This window comes from Vanellus vanellus, assembly GCF_965231255.1.
Source record: "Vanellus vanellus genome assembly, chromosome: 6".
Lineage (NCBI taxonomy): Eukaryota > Metazoa > Chordata > Aves > Charadriiformes > Charadriidae > Vanellus > Vanellus vanellus.
Genome location: NC_138911.1, coordinates 55763019 through 55780216, shown reverse-complemented (window position 1 = coordinate 55780216; position 17198 = coordinate 55763019). Strand labels below are relative to the sequence as shown.

The window sequence follows — 17198 nt, the reverse complement described above, 5'->3', positions numbered from 1 at the left end:
GTTGACTTGCAATGTCCCATGAACACAGTCCCGTCTGTGCTGCTCCTTACGGAAATCCGTAAGACCCTTTATTGGATCATATTAATTGGAAACAGTAACATTTGCTTTTCTGCCTTTTACAGGTTCTCCAGCTGGGATCTGATATTCTTCCTCAGTACAAGCAAGAAGCTCCAAAGACTCCACCACACATTATACTACACTATTGTGCTTTTAAGACTACTTGGGACTGGGTCATCTTAATTTTAACCTTCTACACAGCAATTATGGTTCCCTATAATGTCTCCTTCAAGACAAAACAGAACAACATTGCCTGGCTTGTGCTGGACAGTGTCGTGGACGTTATTTTTCTGGTTGACATTGTTTTGAACTTTCATACAACCTTTGTTGGCCCTGGTGGAGAGGTTATATCTGATCCCAAACTCATAAGGATGAACTACCTGAAAACGTGGTTTGTGATTGATCTTCTGTCCTGTTTACCATATGACATCATCAATGCCTTTGAGAATGTGGACGAGGTAAGTGATTGCAGTACACCTCAAAAGGATTGTGTTAATTCGGAATTAATTTAGGAACATGCTCCCAGGCATCTGGCAGAAATAAGAGGCAACTGAAGCTCTGTGCAAATGTGCAGGGGTGGCCTTGAGCTGCAGGGCTTTACCTATGCAGCGTTCCTGTGTTGGAGAAGAGGTGTCTTATGATTTCAGTGTGGATGTGTACATTAACGGATGTGGGTTTAAGAATCACTTGCTTGGCATCCAAAAGCATTGTCGCGTGTCCATGTCAAAATGGGCTGGACCAGTTGGGATGTCCCCCTGCCACAGCCCACTCTTTCCAGCTCAGACCCAGTGATTGCCTTTAAGCAGTCCTAATCCATTGCAGGCCAGACTAATATGGCTTGACATACGTGATCAAAACTATCTGCTTTGGCTGAAGCTGGTGGCAAATTTGCCACTGCCTTATACGAAAGTAGAGAATGCAGTTTTCAAATTCTGCCCTAGGATTACTTTTTTGAACCATGCTGTAATTTTCTTTTTTTTTTTTTTTTTTTTTGTGATGTCTTTTTAAAAGTCTGCTTGAGAGGGAGATTAATCTCCATTTTATTAAACAGTTCTTCGGCTACTGCTGGAATTTTAGAAACTGTTTGAGGACAGAGAACATAAATATCTTAAATGGACGCTGAATTAAAGCTTTTTAACTGCTAAATGTATTAACATTTACGAAATTGAGCTCGCAGCCTAAGATAATAGAGAAAACAAGCAATAACTACGACAAATAATGCATTCAAAAGTCAGCGCAGAGAAAATTCATTATTAAAATGCAACTATAATGGCATTAGGACTTGTTATATTTTTTCGCTAGAGCCTTTTATCTTTAGGGCCATAAACAGATGAAAAAGCCTCTCTTCATTTTTTAACATTTTAACAGTTTCTTCTTAGAACAACATTGAGTGTGTTTTTTTTTTTTTATTTTTTATTAATTCTCAAATTCTGCAGTTATATATCCTCACTATATAAAATCTACATTCTTACTTTTTAGTACAGACTTTGGTACAGATTTCATAGACCTCCTTTAAAATTCCATCCCGGTCTCTGTGCTGAGTACCATCTTTTGACGTTGTTCCATTTTATTTATAGAAAATATGACAGAAGTGATAATACTTGCAGCTTAAATTCAAGATCATATGAGGGCTGCCCGTCTGGAAGCAGGTTGTACAGTCAGGCTGTGTAAGGAGGTGGTATTATCAAGGTTGTAAATATAATACAGCTTTTTAAGATAACCAATTTCAGACTAAGAGAAACCTGATTTTTATAAAAATTCAGTGTTTTCTCCAGATTTTTGTGCTTTAGTATGTAAAACAAACAGAAAATTTCCATGCCCAAGCAATACAGATTGAAGTGATGAGCTTAACCTCTTTCTCTAACATATAGATGGGAAATAAACCATCTGCAATATTTGTGACAGTGAAGAGAAGCAGTGGCATTGTGAATTATAATTGAGGCACACTTAGAGTGGCAAACTTGTGCCAAAAAACCCAAAATGTAATGGCAATGGCAAGTATCATGAGCTCCAGTGATCCTAGATCTGCTATCATTTACCTTCAAACAAATGAAATACCAACTCCTTTTTAATAAGAGAACCTATAGTAACATTTCTTTCTCATGAAATGCTGTGTTACGGCCCTGGAGCCTCCAGCAGACGTTGAAGTGTTACTACTTATGTACTTGATTTCAAATCCTTCCAACTCCAGTTTTCCCTAGTGCCTGAAAAGAATTGAAGTGATTTTGAAAACAGGTATGTAAACAGTCAGTCTTTCTTCCTTGGGTCTACATTCTCCCTTTTCTCTGTCTTCCAGGGGAGATTTTTTTTTTTGTTTGATATGTCTTCATTTGTGACAGCTAAGTCTTTTGAGCTGGTTGGTGTGTTCTGGTTAGTCGTAGTTATTAATGCTCCTTATCTTCATTTGTTTTTTAACATTTATTTTAACTGGTGGTACTTTTCTGGGCTTTAAATTCTTGGCCCACGAGCAGCAGTGTCCTCAAACACTGTTTGTAGTAAATGGATAAGCTTAATTTAGAAGAAATATTCTGATTGATTAAAAGGAGAGTATTTTTCATTAGAAGGTGAGTGTTTCCTCCTTAAGGCAAGTAGGAGAGAGAAGAGTTCTTTTAGCTCTTGATATTGGTGGGGTTTAGCTCTTTATCTTGGCCCTGGGTCTTGGGTAAGAACATTTGTCTTTAGCATGAAAGTTGGTGATTGTGGCATTTCAGAAGTTAACGGAAAAACAGAGCTCAGCAGTTAAGACCTTGGGGGCAGGTCCTGGTGCTCTTTGAGTTCTTGGTATGGTGGCAAAGGATGGACCCAAATCAGAGTGAATAGTGCTAAAAGCCAGATGAGTGAGAGATGACTTTCCAAATTTCCTTTGTGTGTCCTCCTTTTTCCACATAAAGCACCACATGCACTTTTGTTAGTTGTTAAGGAACTAGGTGAGTAGCGGGAGGCAGCATTGCAGGCAGTTTCTTTTCCTCCCTATGGGCAGGTCTCTCAGGCATAAAGAAGGATACAGCCAAGGCAGTTTAGGTTTGCGTCTCTCCGTTGCAGAGGTAGACTACTATATATGATATAGGTGCTTGAAGGTGGTCATGCAGAGGCTGCTGAGTCATTGTGTAAGATGCATTATGCACGTGAGTGCTATTTTATAATGTCAGAATTAAGGACATAAATCAAGAGATCAAAAAAAGGAATTTGAGAAGAGGAATTTTCTTACTGAGGGTTGGAGTTCTTCAAATGCAGTTAGTTTTGGCCGGAGTAGGAACAGTGTCATCTCCATCATGGACAACATTAGGCCGAGGCTGGAGTCTTGTGAAATTCCCACCTGAGGCAAACATGACTGCAAATCAAAGTTATTTTGTTGTTGAGTTGATGCAGAGCCTCAGTAGAAGGATATGATGAAAAGGATTATGACACACAAATTGAGAATTGGGGAGGATTAAGATGATTTGAAGCAGAATTAGAGGTGTAGGTTTCCGTGCCTGGAGTTACAGAGCCAAGCTGTTACAGTCTGCTCAGGGGGATTTGGATGTATGACAAGGAGGGGGAAAGGTAAGATAACGAGAGAGACGGAGATACCTTGCACAGCAGAGTGATCTAAATTGATGGGATGGATGAGGAATTAAGTGGCTAAGTGGTATTGAAAGGGTAGGAAAACAAGGTAAAATAGGCTGGAGAAAAAATGAGCTGAGAGAGAGGAAAGTGGAATCCTTAGTGGGATATGTACTTTATTTAAGAAAATTGGTAGGATAATAGTCCTAGAAATCAGAAAAATGCATGGCATCTTTTCTAATTGGGAAACATTACTTGCACTGAAATAGATTCTGGCTAAACCGAAGCCATACAGAAGAGCTTTCATATATAGAAGTGTGAGAAGGGACACTATAAAACATGCTGCAGAATCCAGCCGATTTTCAAGGTATGAACCAGAATGGAATGTGTGTGCTCAGTGTCTCTGAAACTAGGCTGATTTATGTTTTTTTAAAGTAGAAGAGTTCTCTAGGACTTCACGTTTAGTCCAAAAGTACATGTCTGTCTGTCTCTTCTTTTAAATAAAAAAAAAAAATAAAGAGAAAAAGTTTGGAGTAATAGGGGGTATGATGTTTGGATCCAAAGATTTTGGTCACATGCATTTCCCATTCTTATTAGGCTGGAAGTTTGATTTTTGTCTGGGAGCTACATGTCACTTGTGGTGATTCCAATTTTTTCCCTGAGTACTTAGCTGTATGTAACAACTCTTTCCATTGGTGTATGCACTGTCACTTACATTTCTAAAATTATGACTCCCTACTTTTGAAGCTAGAGGATTATGTTACCTTAAGGCTTAGCCTTTATATGTGTTCTGCCTACTAGAGAGAGATAAATATCCAACCTCTGTCAGTCTGGGCTACTAAAAGATTGTTTATAGCGTGGGTAACCATCGATTCCATACAAGTCACAATTATCAGAGTCACAGTGTGCTGAAGTTGTCAACAGATGGGTTTACAGTGTGCCTGAAGATGCTGATCCCGTTGCTTGTTCAGATATTGTCAAACCATTCTACAACTCCCTTTAGGACCGAATGCATGGATTTACATCCCAGGGAAACCAAGGTGTTGTGCAGGTGCTCGGCTCTTGTCCACACGTGAAGCCGTGCAATTGGGAGAGTACCCGGAGCTGGAAGGACATCAGGTAGCCACACTCAGGTAGAGGCACGCTGATACAGTACTGCTGAGGGCTCTATTTGAGCCTCTGTAAATTAGTATATAGAAAGAGTATTCCCAAGACTAGGTGGATGGACAAGCTTTTGGCCAAATGGAAGATGCTTCCACAAATTAAGAGTTAAATACAGCTGAAAAAGCCCCCTTTGCTATTTGGAAAAATATTGGTGTGTTTTGTTTTGGGTTTGTTTTTTTTTTTTTCTTTTCTGGGAATTTTCACTGAGATTCATGATTTTCTGAGTTTGTAATGAAACAAAACCTAGAAGCTTAATCTCATCTCTGCCAGAAACATGGCCCTAAAATGGCATGGCAAATATTGCATAGAATGGGACCAGATGTCAGGATGGTACACACAGATAGCCAAATTAGATGGTTTTCAAATGACTTGTATAAAAGATCATCCTTTTTGCAAAAATTAGTTTTCGGGAGCCACTGGCTGAAAGTGAAAGCAGACAAATTTAAATGACCTAAAACTCTGAAGTTCTATGTCTGTTGTTTAATAATGTAAGACTACATGACCCAACGGCCTTTAAAATTTAGTGATCTGTGCAGGACATATTAAGGCGTGGAATCCTTGTAATTGTAATCTTCTTTTAATTACTGTTATCGATCTGTTTCAGCAGTGGAAAAAACATCTTTGCATCACTGCAATTAATAGCAACTAAAATAGCAACGTCTGTAAATTGAAAGCAAATAAAAGCTGATACAACTAGTTTAGCCATATTCACATCTTCAGTGCTTTACTGCAAACATTCCCGTTACCGGAGGTATTTGAAGAAGGGCTGAGGGACCCCAGTCTGAGTGTCATATGCAAGGTAAAGATAAATCGGTGTGTTTCAAGAATGTGGCTGCGGCTCAGAAATTAGTCTATGGCTAGCTACCTTTCTTAAATCTAGGTGGCTGACATGGAGAAAATAATTCCCAGAACTAAATCCCTGGTGCAGCCAAGTGTTAAACTGTGATGAAAATTCCTAGCAATATAACAACAGATGCACCAGGCCTGGGACCTGGCATTTTCCCTTTTGTTATGCAGCTGGAAGGCAATTAAATGTGAAGAATACTGTCATCCTGCTGTAGTGTGCAGAAAACTGCGATATAATAATGCAATGGCTTGGTTACGGTGTCCAAATATAAATGTATCCACCGTAGGCATATATTATATATATGTCAACCACATTCGCCCCTGTCACGCCTATCGCACTTTGTTGCAGAATCGCACCCTGTCTCTTTAGCTTTTATTCAAACTAAGGTTTTATTTCAGTTGTGCCACTGTTTAATTACCAGCTTTTGTAATGCTATAGAAAAATCTGGGATGTTTCTGCAGCTTCCCCTGTGGAGACACATTAATGTCATCTTGATGTGAGGGGCAACTTGTGAAAGGAAAGGCCTGAACTGGAGTTGATGAAGGGGGGTGTTGGGAGGGCAGGCAGGGTTGGCCCATGAGATGGATGTGACCTGGTGGCCTTGTGCTGCACTGCTTTGATGCGGATTATGGCATGCTGAACTTTAATTATATGTCTCAGTGGCCTTGCCCCTCTACCCCCCCCCTTTTTTTAAAAAAAAAAAATGTGTTGTGTGTATTACCGGGAAGCAGATGTTGGGTACAAGCCATTTAAATCCAATCTTTAGTCAGAGCCGCATTAAGTGATGCAGAGTCCAATTGGGGCAAATTGTGTGTGGAGTACTTTCAAGGGAAGCTTGAGTCCTGCGTGATCCTTTTGCTCACAAAGCACAGGAAGGCTTACAAAGGAGAGGAGGTAATTGAATAATCCGGTCAGATACTCACTGAAATAATGCTGATGGGAGTAACGCAAATCCACATTACTGAGATTGCTGTACTCAGCCATCAATGGGAGGAAAAGAGTCATGGGCTTAGGGATGGGCAGTTGCTCTACACAAAATGGAGCCAAGGTACAGCCCTGGAGAAACTAACTGCATGGCTAACATCAGAATTAGCAACCTTTTACTAGCAAGAAAGCCTTGTAACTTGCTGTGAGTACTTTGATCAAGACTGGGTTGGTGTTACGTCTACCCCTTGGCGTCAGGTGGATGTGTAGTTCCAGAAGTATTTGTGGAAACATTGCAGCTCAGGTTACTCCCTCCAGATATTTATTCTCTTTTAATTCCTGTATTGACATAAGAAATTCGTAGTTTGTTGCTGGCGTTAAACTATCAGCTAAGTTCAGTATCCTGCTCAGAAGCTGTCCCAACCGATGTGACACACCTTTCTTTCCCTCCTGTTTCATCCTCTGTCCACCTTCCCTAAGTAAGTTAAAATGATTAGATTTTATGGTATATTCTTCTTTTCTCTCTGGTTGGGCACACTGATGCACTAGCAAATAAATAGTGCAAGATACCACATCCCTCTTAACTTGAATCTAGAAGAAATATTTTGAAATCGCCCTTCTTTTTATAACGTCAGTTATTCACAGTTTGAAATGTATTGCATTGTACAGTTGTGCCATAAACGATTCACTAGAAGTTTATTTATAAAGTTATAGCTTATTGACACTTGTGTTAGGAGGAAAACAAAAAAGAAAAGTTCCCCCATCCTACTGGAAAAAAAAGATAAATCTCAAGCAGAGATTTATCTCAAGCTTTCAGAGCTGTATGAGGAAACCTACTTGCTTTCATTGTGCTCTAAGGACTCAATTTTGTGCTCGGTGCAGTCACTACTGCCATTGCCACAGTGCTGCAGGGTCAGGTATTATATGGGGTCTGCTTGTATCTGGACTCATGATCTAGATAGCTTGTGCAGAAGCAAAGCCCCTCACTCCCATGTGGATTTACATAACTGAATGCAACCCTAAATTCAGTTCTTAAAGCGGTGATAAATCAGAAATATTGCTTTTTTACTTTTCTCATTCCAGCATTTTGATTTGTGACTATGCAACTTTATTACGTTAATTGTTTACCTAAAGAGAAGGGTTTCTGAGATAATGTTGGAAGATTTATTTTAACATTAACTTCAGTAAAGAAGCATTAAGGAGCTAACCAGGGATTTTAGAGCTAAGCTCTATTTAAGTAGCTAAGCTCAAAATTTTCTTTTGGGAATGATGTGCTGGTTAAATTTCAAACAGTCTATACATCCTCCTGGATACTCCTCCTGCACTGCGCAGAGTAATACCTTCTGGATATGTGCTTGCGGGCTCACTCGCTCGTGTTGGTAAGACTCACCGTTTTGGTTTTTCCCCAAAATCTGTAGGCACTTTGTTTTCTTTTATGTTGTGTACCAGCATGTAACAACTGCTCAGTGAAGATTGCCCAAGGTTACAAAAATGGTGCCTTTTTCACTGCTTCAACAGCAAATGCTGAGCTGTACCTTAACTTTACACAATTAGATAAGTGATTTGTTTGGGTGAAATTTTTGTGTATAATTGCTTCTGGTGCGGGAAAGGTAATGAAAGTTTTGCCCGTTCTTCTTTAAAGAAAGTATTTGGGCTGTATTTCAAAATGTACTGAGCATGGGATTCATCTGATGAAACACAGGGCCAGCCATAGTCCACAAGGAGATACAGCAAATTCAGGGTATGGCTCCTCATGTTCTAAGGTGCATCTCCAAAACAGGTCTGAGGAGTCACCTGCCCTAAAATGCCTATTTCTCACCGTTGACTGTAATGACATGATAGTGTGACTAGCTCAGATGCAGACCCCTCCAGAGTACAGTTTAGGCTGAGATGAGATGTATCCTCCCCTTGAGACTGTATTTGCCTCCCTTCGACTTTTCAAAGGACAAAAACAAAAGCAGAAAAAAATAATAGGGGTAAAACTCACAGGGATCTTTTGAGTCACTGGGTTATTGGCTTCGGTGGGCAGGTTCATGATACCATCCTTCCCATAAACTGGTCAAAATCCACCTTAACTCGTGGTGTCTGCAAATCTGTCTTGATTTGCAGTCTGCGCATTTGTCCCTGTGCCAGCCTTCTTGGTTAAATATTTCTTTTCCTTCCCTCATGTTTATCTCCTTGATGAGCTTAGAAAGAACAGTCATCCCCCCACCCCCCTCTGCATAAACACACGTTTTCCTTGTCTTAATCTAAGCAAAACCATCTTGTATAGAAACCTCATTGTGAAATTTTATGAAAATTTTCTTGGCCATTGCAGCTGCCTCTCTCTGCACAGAGTTAAGTTTGAATACCTCTTTTTAGGTCAGAGCTGTACGTATTAATCCAGGTGGAGAATTAATCTTTGCTTTGTAATTGGGGTTTGGCTATTCCTCTTGATGGTGGAAACACTCAACTGATCCATCCAGGAACTGGATTAACCTCTCCTGTGAGTGCAACCCACTGATTGCTCTGAGTCACTGTGGGATTAACCCATATACCCAAATATTTCTTTTTCTCAGTAATCTTCAGCTAAAGGTCTTTGTAGTTGTAGAAGTGTGTCCTGGTTCCAGCAAGGATGGGGTTAATTTCCCCAAAGATGCGGCAGGGGAGGCAGGCATTCCATCCCACGTGACCCACGCCCGGGCTATAAGAGGCGCTAGCCGGGGAGGGAGGGGCAGTCGCCACTCGGGGGCGGGCTGTGGCAGTGCGGGTCCGGTTGGTGCGCGGCGGTACTGTAATCGTGTCCTTATACTCCTTTATCGCTGTTACTGTTTTTCTTTCTTCTTCCCTTTGGCTGTTCTGTTAAATTACACTATTTCAACCCACGAGATTTGCCTTTTTCTGCCGATTTTTCCCACGGCTGTGGGAGTCGAGCGAGCGGCTGTGTGGTTCTTTGTTGCCGGCTGAGGCCAAACCACGACAAAGTGTTTGTTTTTGCCCTGCAATGGATGCCTTGAGACTCTGTATTGTTAAGCTTTATCACATTTTCCTTTGTTCCCACCCCATTATTCCTTGCACTGACCGTGTGTTCCACAGGTGTGCCATCAGCAGATTTTGTGACCGTATAATATTTCTGCTTACTTCACTAAGAAACCAATGAAATCACCGAGAGTCGCCACTTGTAACCCTTGCTGGTCTTGCTTTTAATGGTTTCCTTTTTGCCATCCTTTTCACAAGTTCTTCACCTTACAATCCCAGTTGTGGTCCCCGTTTTCTCTGTGTTTCCTAATAATTTCCTCCCCCTCCCCAGTGTGCTACTGAAATACTGCATTTCTTTTGTTTAGAAAATGGGGTGTGTTATCAGAGAAAGCTATCAGGAAAACCTGGCTAGATCCCAGCTAACCTAAGCTGAGCAAACCTATTGCCGCACTGATTGCATTTTGATTTATCTCAATGTTTCTAATTGCTCTTTCCCTTAACATTTGTTCAGGTCATGTATCTGTTTATTTCCTTCTCGATGCATTAGCTTTTCTGGAAAACATCAACATGATCTTTGAAAACTAAAGCTAAGAATTAATTTAATTCTTAGCCCAAGCTGGATTATTTTTACTTCATTGCAGCTTGATCACTTTTGTTGTTCTTTTTTCATTCATGAATGTGAAGAATCTTTAGATATTCGTTTTAATGTTCTTTACAAGGAAAAGTTCTCCCTGACATTTGGCATTTCTCGCTTTATCCCTGTTCTTTTTACCCTCTAAGGTGTAGCTTTCTGTTGATCAATTTTTTATTTCTTATATATTGTCAGTTCTCTGTTTCTGTTTTCTTCCTTTGGGTGATTATTTACACATTTATAACTGATGCGCAGCTTTAAAATTTTTTCCCCTTTTTTGAGATACAGCTTCTGGATATTTTGTACCTTTTGACCTAAGGACATTCCAGGTGTCCTCTGCTGCCAGGTGTCTGACTTTCCTGTCTCTCACAGTCCAGTTGTCTTCACTTATTAGTGTCTATAGTTCAATATACTATCATTTATAATTTACCAGCTCTTGCCCTTTTGAGATCAAGAACTCCAGTCCAGTTTACTTTGTGTTTGTTCATTTTTAATGAACTGATTCAATTCCTTCTTCAAGCCAGTGGGGACCTCTGCAAAATCCTATCAGAACCAAATGTAGTGCAGCATTACTTTCTGTGGCGTAATTGGCTATTCAATGAAGAAATAAGCATGCTATTGCATCTGCAGAAAATCCCAGCCTACCGTTATTAATAGCATTTATTCTCCAAGCTCATACCGAGAAAGATAAGTCTCACATTGTGCGGCAGTGCTCCGTAATACCTATCGGTGTAATAACATAATACAGGTTTGGATGCTGCCCCTGATCCGGGCTATCCAGATTTTTAAGGATGGGTTTAATTTCTCCTCCCGTAAGCTGTGTAAGTGATAGGCTTCAGCTCCTCTGTATTCAGTGGGAGGGGAGAGAGAGCTCCAGGAGGTGATTCATCCCGTCCGCGGCTGTCTGAGATGGATTGGGTGAATCACTCTTCTGACATGCCCCTCTCTTCACTCACCAGGGAGAAAAGCCGGACAATTCACATGTAGACTGGAAGGTTGGCCATAAGGTTGCAGCATGACGTGAGATGAATCCCACCCCAGGAGGGTGGTTAGAGCTCAGTCATGGTGTGGTAGTGGCTTGTGCAGGTGTGCTCGAGCTCAGCGTACATGAAACCATTTTGCTCTTGCACGGAGACAAAGAGCTCAGCCTGGGCTGCAAACTCCTCGGAGGATTTGATCACTTTAATGGCTGGTTTTGCTGAATGAAGGTTGATGTAGTTGCTTGCATCTAGCAACTCTAAGTATATTAACTTAAATTTAGCTTAAGAATGTCTGCATATACTGCAGTCACACCTTTGCAGTGGCAACGTGCCCTACAGCATTTCATAGAAGGGTTCCCAGCTCTGGTTCTTGGACACTCCGTGAAATCTTCAAAACCACAATGCGCTGAACATCAAAACATAGCAAAAAGCTCTTCTTTTTTTTTTTTTTTTTTTTTTCCTCTGACCTTTTCCGAGACAGTGTTTTCTGTTAAATGATGCAGTACCGATCCCCATTTTCAGAGCCGGGAGGATTTCAGTTTTAGAACACATTTAAAATGTATGTTTCTTTTTTTTGTTGCTGTTGCATATGTGCCCACAGCTAACAACAAATAAATGGAAAAAAAATCATGGAGTGAAATCTAATTGAAAAAGTGCCTAGAGTTAAAATCACATTGTTCCCTAATAGAAAAAAAAATGCACGAATTTACCATTTCAGCATACTGGGATTTAATTTTGAGGTCTAAGCAGATTTTAGTATATTTAGATGGTAGAAAACAATGCTGGTTTTGTTTCTGTTTTACTTTTTAAAACATTTATGCAATAATTTCCTACTGCAGAAGAGACTTATTAGATCAGCAAGGAACCAGCGGACTAAATCTTTTATGTCGTTTACAAAGATGCAGCTCTGCTATTCTGTTGTTCCTTCAGTGTAGAACAGACTCTGCTCTCACTTTCCTGGTTTAGGAGGACATCTCTGGCACTAATACTAACTTGAATGATTTCCTGCACGTGTTAACCTTCATTTTTCTTTGGTGACAGCGTTCCCTTTATCCTCTTACACGTTTGACTGTCGACCCCTCTATAACATGACTTTGATAGCTTCATCCTTCCTGTTGCCTTGCTTATCAGGGATTCATTAAACGCAAGAGAACTTAGCTCCCTGTTCTTGCTCGAGGCGCAGAGGTTTGTTCCCACGGCATGTATTGCAATTGCAGGAAACATCTTTCCCAGCCTTGTGGTCAGAAAAGTTTAGGTGGATGCAGGCATGCAGCTTAAACACTTCCTTCATCCTGGAAGACTGAAGTTTGACAATGTGGTAACATCTAGGATCTGAAATGGCAAGATTCAGGTAATTTTTAATAGGAAGGAGTCGTCCCTCTGCATTTCAGACTGAGTGCTGTCATCACTTGTGCCTCCACTATCAAACTCAATTTCCTTTCTTAGTATATCAAGGGAATTTGTGAACACAGATTTTGCAAGGTGCTTATGTCAATCAGATTGGGCTTTGATTAATCATGAATTGCTAATTTAATCCCAAAATTGAACGTTCATTTCTCAAAAATGTCTTTCCGGATAAATTTGACGTTGTCTACATCCTGTGTGGTGGCTGCAGCTATCTGCTAAATAGAACCGGTGGTAAAAAAGGGGCTGGTTCAAAGCTACTGCTTGTGTCCTCTCCTGATCCAGCGGCCTTAGAAGTCACTGTGAAAGCCTCCCGTGACTCACACTTGTAACACTGAAGTCAATGATGTGTATCAGATAGGAATATGGTCCCAAACTTGACACACAAAATGCAATTCTGGATTAGGTGTTTTTTCAGTTAAAAGATGATTGAAGATGAAGACTGCTGAGATGATTGAAGATGGGCAAGCTGAATGTCCTCTTGTGATCAAGACATGATCAAATACATGAGTCAAAACCTCAAGAGGCAGGATTGGGTGGTTCATAACATAACGAGATATTCTCAGTCAGAGAACACAGACCAGCAGATATTACAGACAATTGGCCCAGCTGACTAAATAGGGCAATAGTGTGGCAAATGCTCCCACCAGAAGGTTGGCTCTTCAGTATTAAAAATGTGCGTTATTTACATGATGCTAGTGCCAAACGGGATTCCATGCTCCATTCAAGGTTTCTAATGGCCTTTCTGTTCCTTGAGTGCTGAGGTTACTTCAGTTAGAGTGGATGCTCATCCTTTAGTAGAAAGGTTTCCAAAATATTCATTATGGAGCATAAATACACTTGAAAGAAAAACGAAATTAAAGGCAGCCGGCAATCAGTTGAGTTTAGAACACTGAATTTCTGAATAGCCCAAACTTAATTCAGGGCAGTTAGTCTTTCACGTAATTTCCACCAAAGAGTTCATTGCTGAACCTTAGGCAGAGCTTCATGTATTAACAATTGTGCGTTTATCATCAGGCGATTTTTTTTTTTAAGTTACCGGCTTGACCCAACCCAGTACTTAAACAGTGCGATGTATCACATGGTCATTTAGTATGTCCTTAATTGCTCTTTTCCTAGGTAGTGTTTTATGGAATAGGCTTTTAAATTTTCCAATACTGTCTTTATATTTTGCAAGATTAGCCATGAAATGTGAATGCTTAATAAATATCTCTCTGATTTTTTGACCTTAAAGTAGTGGGTCAGACTGAACTGGCTTTAAGACTTACAGTGAAACTTACTTAAATGAATTACTCTTTGGAAAGAATACATTTCAATGTCAGCTAAAATAAAACATCTCTTTTTGTTTTATACATAAGAAATGTGATTGTTATCTGTGCTTAGGAAAAAAAATAATCACAGCATAAACTTTCTCCCAGACTTTGAAATAAATGCTGTATTTTTATATTAGTTGTACAACTGCTGAACTGTCCATGTAACTTAGAGAGAAGATGTAATAGGGAGGGAGGATGGAGTGTCAGACTGTAAACGCTCCTGATCAAGGGCTGACTTTCAGATTGGGTTTGTGCAGTAGAAAGTACAGTGTAAGCCTTGCCACTGGCGCAAATTTAAGCTACTGGGTGCAAAAAAGGGACACCCAAGTTTAGATTCCTGGTCTCTAATTCCTTCCCTAGCCTTAATCTTGGTAATGAACAGTGACTCTTTAAGTGAAATGTAAATAATGCGTGTCTCCTTGACCAATGCAATGGGACCTGATCCTACAAAAAAGCACCCTGCTGTTTTCTCCCTCTGATTTCACACTAAGTTGTAGACTTTCAGAATCAGGGTTAATTCACTGAAGCACACTGCAGATTAATTTAATGAAATACACTATAAAACTACTCTGTAGCTTTCTTTCTTAATGTAGATACTGTTTCTGTGGGGTGTGACACTCATTCATTAGTCCATTGACCCCAGTCCATCGTGTAATGAACATTGTAAGGGAGTTCCCAGTTTATCGGACAAGTTAGCTGTCCAGGCTGCCTCACAGGCATATAACCTAAAACAAATCAGTAGATACACGTTCAGATGGAAATAAGAATGATAAACTAGATCTGTGTCCTGTATAGATGCAAAATACAGAAATCAAAATGGGAAAATTCCACTTCCCTCCATGGTATTAGTCATCATGAGAGCCTGAATGCAAATATAGAACTTCAATTTATTAAGGATTTGGGGATCTGAAACAAATTGCAACAGGATTTGAAAAGCATACAAGAACTTTGTAGAACAGATTACATCTAGAAATATCAGATGTAAGTTACCCTTCAAACGTTAGTTGCAAAATGAAAGAGGTGCAAAAGAGATGATTGTTTTTCTGGTATGGAAGACTCCAGAAACTCCAGTCTTTTACTGTTTGATAATATAATTAGCCAGTGTTTTGACTAGACTGATTTGATAATGATGCATAGAAAAGGGCAATTTAATCTTGGCACAGTAACTAGGAATGTTTGCCTCATTGCTTTCTATGTCTTAATTTCTACTTTAAATTAAATGTCTTCAGCTTCTGAATGTTTTATATTAGAAACCTTTCTTTACAAACCTTCTATTTTGAGCCACTAATTAATTTAATGCACAAGTTAGGTATATCATGGGATTGCAATAGATCAGGAACATATTTTTCTTCTCTTTATGCATCTATAAACTTTATTAAAATACACGCAGGCTATTTGTGCACTGAAGAGGACATACACATTTCTTGTTCCCTCTCAGATGTCTCTATTAACTTTTTGATGGTCCCTGTGCTTCTATTCCCTAAATATTTGTATTTCCATTTATTTGTACTTCATTTATCTTGTGTGAAAAAAAACAAACCAACCAACCACCGCACAAATTCTTGCTTTAGGAAAATATCTGCAATGTCTGCTGATTGGAAAGAAAATTAACCCTGTATGCAAAGGCATGTGTTTTTCTTGCCAGTGCCTTGTGATCTGTGTTACCCTCACTCAGAAAGGTGAGGTGCCCACCTCAGTTGTTAGTTCCATGTTCAGTCAGTGAGACTTCTTATAAATAACAAAATATCCAGAGTTATATTAGCTGCGGTGAAGGATAATATGAGGTAGAGACCGTTGGACTAGAGGGAGTTACACAGCTACTTTCTGGTGGATGAGAGGAACAATAGGCGGATTTCTCTGTAGTTACCCATTAGAATTACTTTCTGACGTTTCTCTTGAGCATCTGTTAATGCTGAGGGCTGTTGAAGTAGGTGGACCCCGTTTTAGCCAGAATAGCAATCCTCAGCTTGGATTTAATAGAATACTGTTCTCTGAGAAGCTTCGAGAAGACTCCACTTGGATGGTGTAGTTTCATTTGTGACTGCTCTTCCACCATGTTTGACCTCCTTGAGGTCAAAGCAGAGCCTCCTGTTTACTTCAAACTGGCAAAGTATCGAATCAGTCCTTTTTGTAATAAACACGCCATTTCTCACTTTGGATTCCCCAGAACTATTCTGTTACTTGTAAAGACTGAGCTTGAATGAAGTAATTTATCCACCTAATGAGTGCCAAACTTGATTTACCCTGATGAGGACAAAAGTACTGGAGGGGGAGGAGGGTTTGATCTTGTATTCTGTCACCTGGGGCCAGAAAAAAATTGTATAGAAAGATTTAAAGCAGATGCAGGAATCACTGTACAGCCTTCTGTGTTAACTAGCAGGCTATTTCAGATGAAATAATGATTTTTATTCTTTTCTAGGGGATCAGTAGCCTCTTCAGTTCCTTAAAAGTGGTGCGTCTTCTACGGCTCGGTCGAGTTGCCAGGAAGTTGGACCATTATCTGGAATATGGTGCTGCTGTGCTGGTGCTGTTGGTGTGTGTATTTGGACTGGTGGCCCACTGGCTAGCCTGCATATGGTACAGCATCGGGGACTATGAAGTTATAGATGAAGTCACTAATACAATCAAAACAGATAGCTGGCTCTACCAATTGGCACTGAGTATTGGGACACCATATCGATACAACACCACTGGCTCAGGGCAGTGGGAAGGAGGACCCAGTAAAGACTCCTTGTACATATCCTCTCTCTACTTTACCATGACAAGCCTTACAACGATAGGATTTGGAAACATTGCACCAACCACTGATGGAGAGAAGATTTTTTCGGTGGCCATGATGATGGTTGGCTGTAAGTAGAATTTGATTTTATTGTGTTTAAGCAAAAGGTGGTTATGTAGCTAGTATGATGGTTGCATAGCATGCTTGCTGTAAGCTCTCTCGACATCCTAAAAAATCTGAAGTACCTGTAAATAATCATGAAATGAACTTGGAATTACTTAAAACAGGAATTGAAATAGTGTAGTTGCTGTACATCTTAAATTGTTTGTGAGACTGAGTGTAGTACATACCTCAGTGTGCCCGATAACAATTTTACATTGAGTTCAGGGCCTCTTTATGCTTTAAAGATAGCTTTCATTGTGCTTGAAAGGTCTTGGCTGGAATTTGGTTAAAAGTCACAATGTATATTCAAATTCAGGTAGTCTGACTGAGTTTCGCTTACAACCTTCACAGGCTTGGAAATGTTTGAAGTGGTTTTAGCCAATCCTCAAAACATGTAGTGATTCCATGAAGTGATTGTGTGCTGTATGGAATTGGTCTGACGTACAACAAGTCCCGGTTTTATCTCCTGAATGTGGTGACCTGTGTCACCAGCAAA

General features: G+C 40.0%; 1 protein-coding gene across 1 annotated transcript in view; it reads left to right on the top strand.

The window, feature by feature from the left end:
• The window catches only part of KCNH5 (potassium voltage-gated channel subfamily H member 5), a gene marked incomplete at its 3' end in the record, with an annotated part of 163395 nt that overhangs the window by 45413 nt on the left and 100784 nt on the right, over nucleotides 1-17198 (top strand). Inside the window, exons 6-7 of the mRNA XM_082484995.1 lie at nucleotides 123-515; nucleotides 16241-16670. Of these exons, the coding sequence (XP_082341121.1) occupies nucleotides 123-515; nucleotides 16241-16670 (823 nt within the window). The remainder of the gene's footprint in view (nucleotides 1-122; nucleotides 516-16240; nucleotides 16671-17198) is intronic.